General features: G+C 51.6%; 1 protein-coding gene across 1 annotated transcript; it reads right to left on the reverse strand.

Annotated features, from left to right (window-relative positions):
* Positions 1–239: 239 nt before the first annotated feature.
* On the reverse strand, positions 240–16,724 carry LOC114706660 (short transient receptor potential channel 2). The gene is made up of 12 exons (XM_037196866.1): positions 14,759–16,724; positions 12,696–12,908; positions 11,432–11,596; positions 10,804–10,978; positions 9,738–9,938; positions 9,006–9,168; positions 8,477–8,569; positions 3,349–3,541; positions 2,684–2,811; positions 2,505–2,583; positions 1,817–1,946; positions 240–933 (listed from the first exon to the last, which is right to left on the reverse strand). Exons 1-12 carry the CDS (start codon positions 14,987–14,989, stop codon positions 539–541), a joined length of 2,166 nt encoding a protein of 721 aa, XP_037052761.1. The 5' UTR covers positions 14,990–16,724; the 3' UTR covers positions 240–538.
* Between the last annotated feature and the right edge of the window lie 74 nt (positions 16,725–16,798).

The raw sequence follows: 16,798 nt of genomic DNA on the forward strand, positions 1-16,798 counted from the left end.
GAAAACTAACTTCCCGATCCTCTTGGTCAAACACTTTAACCTCTGCACCTGGAGCTTTTGAACAGCCAGAGGGCCTCATGGCTGCCTTTAAGGCAGAATAGATGGACTCCCAGTCCTGTTGGTCTATGAGAAATCCAGGGCCAAGGAAGGGCACCACCTCCAGGCCTCCCAGGCCTCTCCAATCCAGGCCCCCTCACTTTCAGGCCTCCCCACTCTCAGCCCCCACCCCCACCCCCAACTCTCAGGCCTCCAGCCTCCTAGGCCAGAACTCTTTCTACTAAAGACCTAAGAAACCCCAAAGTAGGATTCTAAACTCTAGATCCCAAAGCAAGCTGTTTCTGCTCTTCTCACATGGGGTTCATTTTAGAGGGAAGTCAAAGAAGGGATCTTAGGACATCAAGAGGTGGGGATTGCTACCTGACTTCCACAGCCGAAATTTTACTGAGGCAAAGAAACACCATGATCTTCTACTTATGAGACCCTTGCTCTATCCAAGAAGGCTGCTGCACTCAGTGACAGAGGAGACCCTCCTGTTGTGTTAGGAGTCACACTTGGTCTCCAGGCCTTCCTCCAGGGGCAGGTCCCCTGCCCCCTCTGCATCTTGCTCCCTGTGCACCAGCACATCAGCAGGGGAGGAGTGGCCGGGCTCTCCAGACGCTGGAGTCTCAGCCTCTCCGATGACATCGAGGCCAGCTCCTAAAGAGACCTCGGTCTCCACAATCCCTGGCATGGTCAGCTCTGCTGGGGTCTCAGGGGTGGGGGGGCCCAGATTCTGGAAGCTGTTGCGCACTCGGGTGATGTAACGACTGAGGATGCTAGCGCCATCGGGGGGCCGAGGTGTCCCGCCTGCCGCCAGAGTCTTCTGCACGCTGGCCACCTCGCTTTGCAGTCGAGACACAGTCTTGGTCAGCTCTGTCAGTCTGGTGCCCAGGTCTGAGATAAATCAGGACAGAGAGGTCTTTCGGAAGGTGAGCCTGTCAGCACCTCTTCCGTCTACCCCCACCCCACCCTACTGAAGCCAGGCCACCCTGTCTGGATCCTAAGGAAGGGCTGGAAGGACGGAGGGGTCAGGAGGGTAGAGAGGCTGTGCAGGTGAGTGTGAGCATTGGTGAAGGGCAGCAACAAAGAAGGAAAGCCTTGGGGCTGGAGAGATGGCTCAGAGGTTAAGAGCACTGGTTGCTCTTCCAGAGGTCCTGAGTTCAATTCCCAGCACCCATATGACAGCTTACACCTGTCTGCAACTCCAGTTTCAGGTGACCCAACACCCATGGCAAAATACCAATGCACATTAAAAATAAAAATTAAAAAGGGGGGGGGGTGGCTGGAGAGATGGCTCAGAGGTTAGAAGCACTGGCTGCTCTTCCAGACGTCCTGAGTTCAATTCCCAGCAACCACATGGTGGCTCATAACTATCTGTAATGAGATCTGGTGCCCTCTTCTGGCCTGCAGACAGAACACTGTATTATGATAAATAAATAAATCTAAAAAACAAACAAACAAAAAAAAAAAAAAAAAAAAGAAGGAAAGCCTTAGCTGGGCTTGGTGCAGGCCTGTGATCCCATCTAGTTGGGAGACTGAGGAAAGAAGATGGAGAGTTCAAAGCCAGCCTAGGCTTCAAAGTGAGTCCAAGACTAGTCTAGGAAACTTAGTAAGACAGGAAGGCAGAGTAACTGAGTCACTGAGCTGGCTGGCAAGCTGTGGCTTCTAAGGGCAGAAAGGACGGGACTGAGTCAGGAGGGTGAGTCTGGGTGTGGGGCACCCCTCCCAGGAGAGCCATGACCAGCAATGGGGGAAGGATTAGAGGTGGGAACTGGACCTTTCCTCCGGGCCTCCTCAAACTCGCGCCGGGCAGTCTCTATGTAGCGCTGCACCAGAGCCTTGATAACCCGAAGGCGGTAGGATCCATGTTCTCCTTCCCCAGGCCCTGCCCTTGCCCCAGGGTTGGTCTGCAATGGAAGACACAGTGAATTCTCTCTCTACTTCCTTCAACATCTCTCTTGACTATGAATAAAGGAGAAAGGCAAAATCTATGCAAGCTTCCTGTCCCTGGACTGTCTCCTACAGCGCAGTCCTGGGGGATAATAGACGGCAGCCAACTAGGCGAGGCAGACAGTGTGTGTGGTGAAGGCCAGGGTGGGAGTAGAGTGGGAAGGAAAGGCCCCGGTGGAACTGGCAGCAATGACCCAAATTAGAAAAGCTCTCGTGCCCAGCTGCCTCTTTCTCCCTGTCCACCTGCTCATCCTCAGGAGGCTTTTTCCATCCATATGCTGTTTAAATTACCCAAACGTCTCTTAGAGTCTGGTTGTCTGGAACTCAGGCTTGGGAGGGAGGGGGCATGGAATCATGGAATCATGTTTAGGCTGCAGGATGTGGGACTGGAAATGCAGGACCCAGCCAGAAGCAGGAAGATGAAAACGGAGGCTGTGTGAGAGTGGGAACCGGGGGCAGGCTCTCTGGGGACATACCAGTGGCTTGGATAATTCCGAGGCTGAGAAGGTACTCACAAAGGTTGGGATGGGCGGGTAGTCGGACTTCTTGGCTTTGCAGCAGGAGGAGCAACAGCAAATGAACCAGAAGATTCTCCTGAGAGATTACCATGGTGAAAAGAAGTTAGCCAGGGACAGGGCCTGGGAGAGCGGGGCAGGAGCTGGGTGGTGTACAGGGCAAGAGCGGAGGCCGTCACCTGACAAGGTAGAAGGCAGCCTTCGGGGAGGGCAGGATGTTGAAGGGTACAGGCAGCGTCAAGCCTTCCCGGAAGTAGGACAGGTAGAGCTTGGAGCGAGCAAACTTCCACTCCACATCAGCATCATCCTGGGGAGCACGAGGCAGGGGGCTGTGCGGGGTCCATGCTGGCACCGGCCCCCTTGCCCACCCACCCCGCCTCTCTTGTCTTCCCATCCGTTATTCTCCAGTGTGCCCACCACTTTCTTCTTGTTCTTATTCCTACCCCCATCGATCACCCACATTTTCCTGGAACGCTTCCCTTTCCCATTCTCTCTCTCTAATTTCCGGATGCTGCTCAGTCCGTTCTCCAGTCTGCAGACTCAACCCAGGCACTTCCTTCTTGTGTCCCACTTACTCTTCTACACTGCCTCCAAATGGCTACCACCACCACCACCACCACCACCACCACCACCACCACCACCAAGAAAACACTGCAAAGAGCACTAGACCTGGCGCCTGGTGACAGCAACAGCAGTTCTGAGACCCTTGTACGGAGGGAGTTTGTCCAAACCATCAAGCAGTAGTGGGAGCAGGGCAGGTACCCAGGGGTCTTGGCGCCCTATTCCTCCCAACCCCCCCCACACACACACACACTCCCTGGCCAGCCTGGCTCGGGTTACCCACCTCAATTTTCTGGAAGGAGTTGGTGATCATGGCAATGAGCATGTTGAGCAGCACAATGACCATCACGATGGTGAAAATGCCGTACAGGGCCCGGCCCACGAACTCGGGCACCAGGAACTGAGGCATGTCCACCACTTTGTGCTCTTCCATGCCGAACATGGTCCAGAAGAGAAACTGGAACGTTTCGTTGAAACTGGCGTGGTGGGGGCAAGCAAAGGACAGGAAAGTGGGGGTAGGGCTGGGAGAGAAGCCTGGCTTCCACCCGGACACACTCCCCGCCCCTGAAGACTCAGACAAAGGTGCTCTGTGTCCATGAAGCCTTTTGGGCTAGCCTTACAGACATTTGCCATTTCTTAGCATCAACCTTTATTTAAATTTTTATTTTATTTTGTATGCGTATATTTTATTTTGCATATTTTTTATGAGTATATGTGTGTGTGTGAGTGTATGGAAGTGCACCGTGTGTATGCAAGAGGCCGCAGAGGTCAGAAGAAGCAGTGGATCCCTGAAACTGGTAAAGTATATAAGTTTGAAAGATATCAAAAGATAGTATTCGGTTGATAATACAAGTTAGGATAGAAAGTGAATTAAGTACAACATTTTGGACTCACCAAAATAGGATAAAGAATGGAGTATTTTTTCTTAATCTGTCAAATGTTAATGGACTGGACATTGTTAATGTAATTTTTTTTTAAATTTTTTTAATTTTCAGGAGCTAAGGACCAAACCCAGGGCCTTGTGCTTGCTAGGCAAGCGCTCTACCACTGAGCTAAATCCCCAACCCCTGTAATTCTTGAATATATATGTTGCATATACTTATTTACTTTTTCTTATATTACTTATATTGTATTTACTTTTTTTTTTTTTTTTTTTTTTTTTTTTTTTTTTTTTGGTTTTTCGAGACAGGGTTTCTCTGTGTAGCTTTGCGCCTTTCCTGGAACTCACTTGGTAGCCCAGGCTGGCCTTGAACTCACAGAGATCCTCCTGCCTCTGCCTCCCGAGTGCTGGGATTAAAGGCGTGCGCCACCACCGCCCGGCTTGTATTTACTTTTTCTTATATTAGTTATAACCTTCTTTTATTATTTTAGACAAAAAATGGGAAATGTAGTGATATATTATATATTCTAATAAATTTGCCTGAAGATCAGAGACAAAGGAATAAGCCACCTCTTACTTCGAGGACTCCTCAGCTTGAACAGCTTTCCTCTGCCGAAAGACTTTAGTGCCTGTCTCCTCACGCTTTATATACCTTTCTCTGTCTACCCACATCATTTCCTGTCTCAGCCTTCCTAGTGCTAGGATTAAAGGTGTGTGCCACCACTGCCTGGCATCTATGTTTAATTCAGTGGCTTGTTCTGTTTTCTGATCTTCAGGCAAATTTATTAGGGCAAATATATCACGACAAACTGGAGTTACAGATAGTCTGGTGCTGGGAGCCAACCCTGAGTCCTCTGTGAGAGCGGGAAGGCCTTAACTGCTGAGCCACTCTCCAGCCCCTCCCCCTTTATTCTTTTGGTCAGCCAGTATTTAGGAACGAAGAGCAGTGGCAGGGTGCTAAGGACACAGTGGTGTATAAGAAGCAGAATCCTGTCTTCAAGGCCCTTGTGTTCTGGGGAGGTAAGGGTGAGGGTGGGATGTAAGAAGAGAGAACGGCTTGTGAGAGGCTGTTGGGGACCACACAGATACAGGGCCTCATCCAGTAGGACTAAAGACTACCACGTCCCTCCAACCACGGGAATCTATGAAGAGTTCCGGACAAGGGGGGACACCTGAATTACATTTGGAAAGATCATGTTGGTTGCTGTGACTGCAAAGCAGAGAGCTAAAAGAGGAAGGCATGAAGACAAGTTCCTGGGTGGGAGAGGATGTGTGGTGTGGAGGAGAGGCAGCGGCCCCGGTGACTCCTCTTCCAGGAAGCCCTCCTGATCTGCCTTTCCCATGGACCCCCAGCTCATCCAGAGCTCACCGTCCTGCCTGCACTAACCTGCCCTTCGCATTTTGTGGGGAAGGCATCTCATTCCCTGCATCTGTCTTTTGTCACTCTGCCCTCCACATGGCACCAAAGGAGATCTTCCTAAATACGACCTAATCTGCTACACCTCTACTCACTAACTTTTAATACTCCTGGTTACCCTCAGCCATATGCCTACCATTTACCTCACCTGAGAGCTGCCCAAATACTTTTGGTTTCTTTATTGGGGTTCTGCCTGTATGTGTGTCTGTGTGAAGGTGTCGGATCCCCTGGATCTGGAATTACACACAGTTGTGAGCTGCCATGTGGGTGCTGGGAATTGAACACAGGTTGTTTGGAAGAGCAGCTCTTAATTGCTGGGCCATTTCTCCAGCCCCCCTCCCAGTCAAAATACTTTTTTTATATAAATATATTTATTATGTATACAGTGTTCTGCCTGTATGTATGCCTGTATACCAGAAGGGGGCACCAGATCTCATTACAGATGGTTGTGAGCCACCACGAGGTTGCTGGGAATTGAACTCAGATCCTCTGGAAGAGCAGCCAGTGCTCTGAACCTCTGAGCCATCTCTCCAGCACCCTTAGTCAAAATACTTCTAAAAATGGTTTACATTTACTTATTTTTACCTGTTTCTGTGTGTGCACGTTCGTGCCTGTATGTGTGTGTGCTTTGAGAATGCCACAGCACAGGTGTGGACGTCAGGCAACTTTTGGGAGTCAGTTCTTTCCCTTCACCATGTGGCTCCTGGGGCCCCAACTGAGGTCACCAGGCTTATGAGCAAGCTCCTTCACCTACTGAGCTCTCTCATTAGCTCTTTCTCTTTTTGGAACAAAGTCTTATGCAGCCTGAGCTAGCCTCAAACTTGTTAAACAGCAGAGGATGACCTTGAACTTGTGAACCCCCTGCCTCTACTTCCAGCACTGGGATTGTAGGCATGCACCACCATGCACAGCTGGGAGCAAGTACTCCTTTAGAAGGATGCAAGATAAGAAATGTCAAACAACTGATAGATGTGGAAAGTCACTATCTCAAAATGACCACTGTAGAGACTGATTCAGGTAAGAATCATCTGTGGCTGGGTAGGGTGGTACATGCCTGGAATTCCAGCACTTGGGGTGAAGACAGGGCGATCAGGAGTTCAAGATCATCCTCAGTTACACATCGGGTCCAAGGCTAGCCTGGGCTACTTGAGAACCTATCTCAAACCCCACTGACCCTCAAGATTGTCCATGGATATTAAATCCAGTGGGTACAGACTGTAAGCAGTCTAGCTGTAGTATGTCAGAACACCTATCTGTTAGTAAAAGGGCTTCTCTGTTGCCTTTACAATGGAGAGGTGTTCTTGACCAAGGGTCAAGCCACACCACACTCCCCTAATGTGAAGCAATGGAAAGTGCTTGTTAGCCAAGTTCCGTTCTCACCCAAACTCTTTCAATTAATTAATTGAATGTGTTTGTGTGTGAGACTGGGTGAGTTTATGTGCATAAAGGCAGTGTTAGATGCCCTGGAACTAACTTTACAAGTAGTTGTGAGCCAGTACTGGGATCTAAACCCAGGTCCCCAGCTCGCTCGCTCTCTCTCTCTCTCTCTCTCTCTCTCTCTCTCTCTCTCTCCCCGTTTTTTTGAGACAGGGTTTCTCTGTGCAATAGTCTTGGTTGTCCTGGAACTCACTGTGTAGGCCAGGCTGGCCTTGAACTCACTGAGATCTGCCTGCCTCTGCCTCCCAAGTGCTGTGATTAAAGTCAGGCACCACCACCACCCGGCTGCAGTAAGCACTCTCAACCACTGAGCAATCTCTTTAGCCTCATCCTGCCTAAACTCTTTACCTTGAATTTAGTCACAAGAAAATAAATGCCAACTGTAGATTATAAATCAGTTCATTGGTCATTCAAGACACACACAAAAGGTACACGTGGAGATGGTCTGGGCTACAGCAAAGTGTCGTCAGTGCATGGTTTTAGGGTACACATGGGGTTTTAGGGTTTTGTTTTGTTTTGTTTTGAGGTGGGTCTTCTGTATCCAAGGCTGGCTCAAAGTCATTTCATAGCCAAGGATTACCGTGATAATTTCATTACCAAGGGTTACTTCTGATCCTCTTGCTTCAATCTCCTAATTGCTGGGATCACAAGTAGGTGCCACCATCCCAGTTATTATATAGTGCTGGGACAAACCCAGGGTTTCATGCATGCTAGGCAAGCATTCTACCAACTGAGCTGCATCCTCAGCTTCTACACATGGGATTTTTTTTTTTTAAGATTTATTTATTTATTACGTATACAGTGTTCTGTCTGCAGGCCAGAAGAGGGCACCAGATCTCATTACAGATGGTTGTAAGCCACCATGTGGTTGCTGGGAACTGAACTCAGGACCTCTGGAAGAGCAGCCAGTGCTCTTAACCGCTGAGCCATCTCTCCAGCCCTACACATGGGATTTTTTAATAGAGTCACAGGAAAATTTGAACAAGGGCTGCATAGTAAGCAATTTTATAAAATTGATACTAAAGTTTTTGGTAGGATAGTGGTTTGTGATCACGTTCCTAGGAGACATCTCAAACTATTTGGGACTAAAATGTCGGGACATTTACAACTTTTAAGTATTGCAAGAGATAGTAGGGGGTGGTGGTGCACACCTTTAATCCAGCACTTGGAGAGGAAGAGGGTAGGCAGATCTCTGTGAATACGGGGCCAGCCTGGTCTACATAGCAAGCTCCAGAACAGCTATAGCTACATAGTTAAATCCTGTCTCAAAAACAAACAAGCAAAAAAGTGTTGCATGAGAAAAAAAAAAAACAGAAACAGATCAAGCAAGTGGTAGCAAAACAATGAGCAGAGACACCATGTGAAGGGTGTGGGTGCCCAGTGAAGGACATGGGTGCCCAGTGAAGGGTGTGGGTGCCCAGTGAAGGGCGTGGGTGCCCAGTGAAGAAAGGTGTGGATGTCCAGTGAAGGGCGTGGGTGAATCTCTCCATTTAATATTTTCATAAGATCAACATTTTTCAAACAGAAGGGTTGGAAACAGACGAATGTGTAATCAAATAAATTAGTAACCATCAGAGTGAATCAATGAGCCTTGGGCAAATAAGAGAGTTAGCTGAGTGAACCAACAAGGGAAGGAGAAAGATGCCTTAAGATGTCCATCCCCCAGCCTCAGCGTACTTGCCCAGCTGCTCGGTCTCCTGGTACGGCACATAGATGTTGTTGAGGCCACAGAGGAAGGCAGTCAGGATGATCATGAGGATGAACATGAACCTGGTGGGGAGTAGGACATGGAAGGATCAGAGCAGGTCCCCATCCTACAAGTCAGACCCTGGGAAACGGAATCAGGGAAGGAGATGTTGGCCTTCCCGGATCTTCATTTATTTTATTTTTTTGCCTTCTGACCTCAATTTCCAAGAAAGAGGGAAAAAGTGAGGCTTAGAGTTGTTCTAGAACTGGGATCAGAAACACCCACCAAGGGCTCTTTCTGCTTTGCAGTTGTGGTGAGGGCAGGAGCTGTAACCCTCCCTGCCGAGGAGAAGAGCATGTTTACATTTACATTCTGCCTCTAGATTCCAGGGTTCAGAGATCGGTGGAGCTCACAGCCTTGTGAGAGGAACTCCCGTGCCCCACAGAGCTAAGGGATTTCGGGAGACCGAGTCTGTGCGGGAGGAGCCATAGGCAGGGAGAGCACAAGCAGAGTACCCACCGGATCATGTCGTCGATCATCCTGCCAATGGAAATCTGCAGCGTGCCCAGTGACTCGTGAGCTGGCAGGATGTATGCCAGCCGGGTGAAGCTCAGCATGCTGGTGACAGCAAAGAGCACCTCGGCCAAGAACTGGGGGTCCTCTGTGCGCCACTCACTCCGCTCTGCGCAGGGTAGGATGGGCAGTGGCTGAGAGCCAAGGAAAAAACCAAAAACCAACCCCCCCCCCACCCCCCGCAGGGCCTTGGGACTCCCTGCTGGGCTGGCGGGGCTGTGATGCCAATCACTATTATTATCAGCTGAACTGATTCAGAATCACCCAGGAGACACACCTCTAGCTATCTCTGTCAAGGTGTTTCCTGAGGAGGGAATGTGACTGGGGTCCTGGACTGACTATAATGAGAAAAGGGAGGAATGGATCTAAGCACCAGCATCCATCTTCCTACTACATCTGCACCCACCACGTCTTCCTCACCAGGATGTGCTGTCTCTCATCGGACTATGACCCAAAATACACTCTTCCTGTCATAAGCTGCTTTTTGTTCTTTGTTTTTTCAAGGTAGGGTTTCTCTGTGCAGCCTTGGCTGTCCTGGAACTCACTCTGTAGCCCAGGCTGGCCTCACGCTCAGATCCCCTGCCTCTCCCGAGTGCTGGAATTAAAGGCACGCGTCCCCACCGCCTGGCTATTTGCTGGGTGTTTCACCACAGCAGAGAGAAAGGTGACGCTCCTCACCAGCAGTGGTGAAATAGCGGCAGGTGGGGCTGTCTGAGGCCCCCTGGCAGTGCATGTAGGCAAGCCCAGCCAGGAGGAGGCGCAGGGCAAAGGATGCCAAGTACAGGGAGAGGATGACCACGTCCAGGAAGTTCCACCAGTCCAGGAGATAGCTGCGCAAGCCCTCGATCCACACCTCCTTACACTCAAACCACAGGAAGCCTGGGAGGAGAGAGGGGTCAGGACACAGCCAGGTGGTGTGGGCCGGGCATTGCTGAGGAAACATTTAATCCACGCAAGTGCAAGGAGGCCTTCAGGAAAAACAAGGACTCCCTCACTGGTGCAGACTGATGTCAGGAGTGACGGACCTGCTCCAGGAAGCCCGGCAGGTGACACTCAGAGAGCAAGCAGCATGGGGTGGGGGTGGGCCGCTGCTCTTCCCGGTCCCCACCAAATCATAGCAGGCAAATATTTAAAGACTCCTTTTGATTTTATTTTTTAATTTAAACATGTATTTGTGTGTGTGTGTGTGTGTGTGTGTGTGTGTGTGTGTAGGTCAGAGGACAACTTGTGGGAGTTGGTTCTCTCTTTCCACCAGGTTCGTCTCAGGTACTGACTCAGGTTGTCAGGCTTGGCACCAAGTGCTTTTGTTCACGGAACCATCTTAACCACTCACGCCTTTGAGACTCAGTCTCACTATGTAGCCCTGGTTGGTTTTGACTTTGCTAACCTCTTGCCTTAGCTTCCTGAGTGTTGGGATTACAGTTGTGTACCACAGCACCCAGTTCTATTTTTTTTTCAAGACAGGGTTTCTTTGTGTAGTTTTGGTGTCTATCCTGGATGTCGCTCTGTAGACCAGGCTGGCCTCGAACTCACAGAGATCCGCCTGCCTCTGCCTCCCCAGTGTTGGGATTAAAGGCGTGCGCCACCACCGCCCGGCCACCCAGCTCTATTTTAAGACCTTGATGTGAAGGGACTCTAAATTATCAGCCTGCTCAGTGTGACCAAGTCTCAGTGGGGCCCAGTGCAGAGCTGGCCACGGGGATCTTGGCAGCTGGCCACAAGTAAAGGGCTCTCTCATACATACCCGTGACCCAGATCATGTGTAGTGAAGTCTCCCAGACACTCTGGCTGCGGCCTTTGAAGGTGCTCAACTGAGTCTCCATGGCCAGGGACTCTCCCAGCAAGAAGATAAGGAACCACAGATAGGAGGCCGAGTGCAGCAGGAACTTCAACACTGGGATCTTCAGCAGGCGGCCCAGCTTTGGGGGAGACAGGAAAGCACGGCTGTCGGAGGCCTGTGGTCACTTGTCCCTGGAGCCCTCTGGACTGCTTGGCCCCCATGTGAGCCTGCATCTTCTAGATTCACCCACTCGTCTAGGCAAGTACTAAGAAGGACATGGTGTGCACCAGGCTCTATGTTTTCTGTTTTCTCCTTCACAACCATGTGAGGTCAGTGTTGTTCCTGCCTCCCCCACCCGTTTTTTGGGGGAGGATCCCACAGGAAAAGTTCAAACTCATCATCACTACTATTCTAAACCTGTTCCCCTTGCCTCATGAAACCACTGGGCCACCCAGCCAGGGCCTGAGTGGCATCTCTCCACTCCTTCTCTTGCCACACTCTGGCAGTTTTTGTAAGGCCTGTCCCTGCCCCCTAGGCCACCTGTATACTTCCAGCACACAGAGCAAGGTATCACTCATCTTGTTCTTCGTACCCGGGACTTGGGCGCCAGCCAGTAGCCGATGCAGAGGAAGGGCATGGTGAGGAAGATAAGAAAGGCGACGAAGAGCTTCCAGATGGTGGTGCTTCCACGCCAGCCAGCCAGGTTCCCACACCAGATGGAAGACAGGACTTGCTGGCAGATGGGGTGTGCTACAAACTAAGCAGAGATGAGTCGTGAGAGGAGATGGCCGCCCCGCAGGAAGGCCAAAGGGGCCGGCTGGACACAGAGCCCTTACTTCCTGCCACAGAGGCTGAACCATCATTTCGTTTCCGTGCCAGCCCACCCAGAAGAGAGGGGCTTCGCCTACCACGTGACCATGGGCCCTCACAGGCCTCGGTGTGGAGGACCTGAACGTGAAGATGCTCCGAGACTCTTCACACCCCACATTCTTGAATCGAAGCCAGGCAGGAGTGGGTAGAACTTGGGGTCTAAGTCCCAGAATTCCCAGTGCTCCCTGCCTCAGCAGGTACATGTACCATGAGTCTACGTGAATGATCTTGGGGAGGGGAGGGCCATGGCATATGGGTCTCCGGTCATGAGGACCAGTTCAGTGGAGATGGCACACAGGAAAGCGTTGGTAATGTGCCTAGTAGGTCAGGATGTCTTCATGTGGATGAGAGGGAGGAGTCAGGGGCTGAGGGAGGCCGGACAGAGATCCTGTCTTTAGCGTGGCTGCTGGGTAAGAAATCTAATGAGAAGCCGGGCGGTGGTGGCGCACGCCTTTAATCCCAGCACTCAGGAGGCAGAGCAGGCGGATCTCTGTGAGTTTGAGGCCAGCCTAGGCTACCAAGTGAGTTCCAGGAAAGGCACAAATCTACACAGAGAAACCCTGTCTCGAAAAACCAAAAAAAAAAAAAAAAAAAAAGAAATCTAATGAGAGCCAGGGGAAAAAATCACCAGCCATTTAACCCCTTGCTATATAGGTGAGGTGCTGTAAGTGTGGGCCAAAGTTACTCATCAGGCCAGAGGAAAAACGTCTGTGTGAGACCTGAGTGTGGGATCCTAGTGGTGACTAGCTCCCCAAAGGGACGGGGTGGGGGTGGGGGGCCACTGGTGCTCAGACTGAAAGTAACCAGGAAGGGATGGGAAACTTCCCCTCTTGCTGGTAAGGGCTCATATGGAAGGGTACTCAGAATCAGAGTCTCAGAAAGACCTGAGGATAGACAGTCATAGCATAAGGCTGAAGCGGGATATGCCTCAGAGGAGGCAGGACAAGGCGCCAGGGTGGGGAGGGCAGGCTGTAGGCCCAGCTGACCTGTTTCTGGTTGTAGTTGACAGCCAGCCGCAGTCTTGCCAGGTTGGGGATGCCCTCCTCAAAGGCCTGGCCCAGGCCCTCAGCCTCAGGCTCGGTCTCACTGTCCTCACCCATGTCATTGAGCACGGCGGTGACCTCACTCTGGTTCCGGCACATGCCCAGCAGTTCAAAGCCATAGTCCTGGCACAGCGACTCCAGGGCAATGTACTGAGGCTGAAAGAAAGGAGGTCGTGTGTGCCGTCAGATCAACCCGTCCCCGCCCCCCTACAAACAGTGGCCTGTGTCACTTCTGTCTGATGTCACGGGGTCATCGACTTCTTTCTTCTCTGCTACCTCATCCGTCCTCCCGGGGCGCTTTGCTTCTCCGATGCTATTCCCACCTTGTCACTCAGGCACTTCAACCCAAACCTACCGCCTTTGCCTGTCCCCTGGACTTGTCTACCTCCCGATTCCTGTCCCTCTCTAACTGACTCCCCACACTGTCTGTAAACATTGCTATTATTGTGTGTGATGTGTGTGCAGGTTCACATTGCCACAGCACACATGCGGAGGTCAGGGCAACTTTGTAGAATTGGTTCTCTTTCCACTTTTATGTGGGTCCTGGGGACTGAACTCAGACCGTCGGGCTTGCCCAGAAGCAGCAGGAGTTTTTGCCTGTGAACCATCTCCCTGCCCTCCCCTTACCCTTATCCTGTGCTCGTTCTGTTCATCTTTTTGAGCATCGCCCTTATATGGAGTCGGTGTTGGAGGATGAAGGAGATACAGAAAAGAGTAAGCAGCTCTTGGGTGCTTATTTTCCATCCTACCCTGTCTTATTTGGGCGTTTTTCCTAGAGAGGATCTAAGCCAGGCTTCGAAGGCCGAGGTTACCTCTAGCACTGTCCCACAGCCAGGAAACTTTTTTTTTTTTTTTTTTTTTTTTTTTTTACAGACCTCAGGTCCACCTCTAAAGTATGGGTGAGAATTCCTGCTCTGCCCATTCCACAGGCTACTAAGAGAAGGGAACGTCCTCTGAAAGCATTGCTCCTTCTTGGTGGTGGGGACCTTTTCATCCTTCCGGCTTTCTGGCCTCATCTTGTCCTAGGCCTTCATAATATCCTCATGGGCTTCCCTACCTAATGACAGTCTTGAGAATGGGGACCAAGTCTGGCCTGGCACACAGGGAATGCCAATGACTCAGTGATGGATAAATGGATGGTGCAGTGCCAGGTCCCAGACCAGATAGATACTCTGCTTCGTGTATCTTTGGCCCATCCCAGGTCCTCATACTTGTTTTTTTTTTGGCGAGTGTGTGGGTGTTTCATTGAAACAGGGTCTCATGTATTCCAGGCTGGCCTCCAACTTGCCAAAGAGGATCTTGAACTCTGATCATTCTGTCTTTGCCTCCCAAGTGGTGGGATCACAGGCGTGTCCACTGCATGTAGTGCTGGGGATCAACTCTGGGCCTCATCCACAGCAGGCAGGCACTCTACAGACCGAGTCGCGCCTCCAGCTCCTCATTATAAACCTTTGTGGGAACTTGGGCTTGCCTAACTGCCTTCCCTGCCCATCTTCTCTAACCCGCCTCTTCCCTTAAGAATCTTCCCAGAACACAAAGGCCACAGGTCACTCTTTTTCTGCTTTCTGTGCTTTGGAAGTCTTGGGAGCATCTTGTCCCCTTTGCCTATCCATGATCACGAGCTTGAGAGCCCCGACACACACGGCACTCCAGGTGAAAACTCGGGGGTACCTCAGAGGGACATGCTTACTGAATGTCATGTCTAAGTCTGTCCAACTGTTTCTATTTTTCTCTCTTACCTTAGATGGATCTAGAGTACCCCTAGGACAGGACCTGTCCTCCCTGCATAAGCCAAGTGCCCCTGGAGTGACTGCTGTCACTAGATTGAAAGCCTACTTCAGAATGGAACTGTATCTCTTAGAACAAGAGACCGCATCCTCTTCTGCCGCTTCTCACTTCTCAAACTTCCTACAACACCCACCACAAAGCCCAATCCTGTCCCAGGGCAAGAACAGACACCGGGCATGGAGGGCAGGATGGAGTAAAGGGCAGAAAGGGAAACAAACCTTAAACTCGGGCTCCTTTCGTGCAAGGCGCCTGAGCTCCCGGCTGAGCTGAAAGGCAGCCAGCATGGCATCCTCGCTGGCCAGTGAGAGGTGGGCCCGGCTTGCGATGCCGCGGTAGGTGTTGATTCGGGATAATGAGAATTTCAGCAGGTCATATCGGCGGGCATTGCTGCACTCAAGGCAGGCACAGGAAACTGGGTGGGGCCGGGCAATAGTGTGGCCCTGGTCCATGAGCAACTGGGCAATCTCATACAGGTCCTTCTGGCAGGCTAGTGTGAGTGGAGTGACCCCAGGGGCAAAGCGGGAGCCATCAATTGATGAGTCGAAGAAGGCTAGCGAGAAAGACTTGGTGTCTACTTTTCGACCCTTCTCCCGATCCAGCCGAGCCAGCAGGCGGCGCACCACCGCTGGCTGGTTCGTGTCCACGGCCACCAGCAGGGCTTCGTGGATCTGCCGGAAGTCAAACTTGATGTTGGCCAGGAGCACGTCAGTGATGGCCTCATGGCCCAGGCGGATGGCCAGGTTGAGGGCTTCCCTCCAGGAGCGGTCCTCGGACTCTTCCACATTCCGCAGGGGCCCAGCCCCCGAGGCGGCGTCGCTGCCTGACTCCAGCAGCTGCTGCACGAGACCCAGCTGGCCCTCCTGGATGGCCCCCAGCAGCGTGGGTGGGAACTTGAGCTTTTTGTTCACAATCTCAGTCCAGTTGGGCTGCGTCTGGGTGGAGGAGGGGAGAGGAGGGTGCTCTTGAGTTCCCAAAGCCCTTAGTCTGGAGGCCTTCCTCACCTACCTTCTGACCTCTAACCCTTTGTCATCAGCTATCACATCTGCCTTGTCCCAAACACGTGTGGGCAACACATACCGCCTTGCTCACCATTTTATTATGTAGATTCATGCCTGCAAAGGGCTAGAGAGAGTGTGTGTGTGTGTGTGTGTGTGTGTGTGTGTGTGTGTGTGTGTGTGAGGGGGTTATCAGCTCACTCCCACTCTCATGAAAATCCTACAGACCAGGTGGTCAGGGCCACACTAGGAGCCTAACCCCACACCAGCACAGTCTGCCTAGAAGCCAGTTCCCAGCTTGTTGACTTCATCTTCCAGCTGCTCATCTCTCTGAAGGACAGGTCCAGACATGCCCACACGGAGGGTCTTGAAGCTGGGCTTTCTAAGCCCTTCCTCTGTGAAGAGGACTCCTCGTAGGCCCCTAACCTGTTCCCCTCCACCTAGCGCTCTCACTTGCCTCCTACTCTGGAAGGCATCTCTCCTCCTGGGCACGGTTTGGTCCTGCTCTGCTGCCAGGCAGCCGTCCTCATTGCTCTTTCTTTCTAGGCCCAGGACAGGGCTGGGGGCTCTCCCACCCACACGGCAGTATCCACTACAGGTCCGGCAGGTAGGCTGCCCCTGCGTCCCTGTGGGCAGTGAGCCCTGGGACTGGGGTGAAGGCGGCGGGGAGGGCAGCAAGGGTCTCTTACCGAGAGGGGATCCATGGCTGCAGCCTCCTTTGCGGGCAGGCTGAAGGCCTGAACTCCCCGTCTGTCTCTCCCTTGACTGTGCCCAGCATTCTCTATCACCCCCACTCAAAGCTCCACCCTGAGTGAGCCCTCCCTTCCTTCTTTAGGACCAGCTGCTCTCTCTGCCTGTACCCCGGGGATAGGGGAACTTGTGTTAGTACCACACGATGACACCTCCTGGGAAAAGGGAAGAGCGCATAATTCCTCAAAGCAGAATTTGGACTATCACAGGTCCAGGACCTCAGGGAGACACTGCAGCTCCATGCCTCCTCACTGAACAGATGGCAATGGGGTTTGCTCAAAGCCTCACAGCCAAGCCTAGAACCATCTATTCCTTAGAAAGGAATGTCTCTGGTCCCTCTGACAGCCCTATGAGCAGCCACAGAGGACTGAATGTCCATTTCAGACCCACAATAAATAAAGTTATAGAGCAGTCATCTGATTACACCTGGGCCAGACACCCATGAAGGATATAGAAGGTCAAGGTCATAAAAAAAAAAAAACCTCGATGTCAGTTTCATGCTCAAGACACTCA

This window comes from Peromyscus leucopus, chromosome 1 (genome assembly GCF_004664715.2).
Source record: "Peromyscus leucopus breed LL Stock chromosome 1, UCI_PerLeu_2.1, whole genome shotgun sequence".
In the NCBI taxonomy this organism is placed as follows: Eukaryota; Metazoa; Chordata; class Mammalia; order Rodentia; family Cricetidae; genus Peromyscus; species Peromyscus leucopus.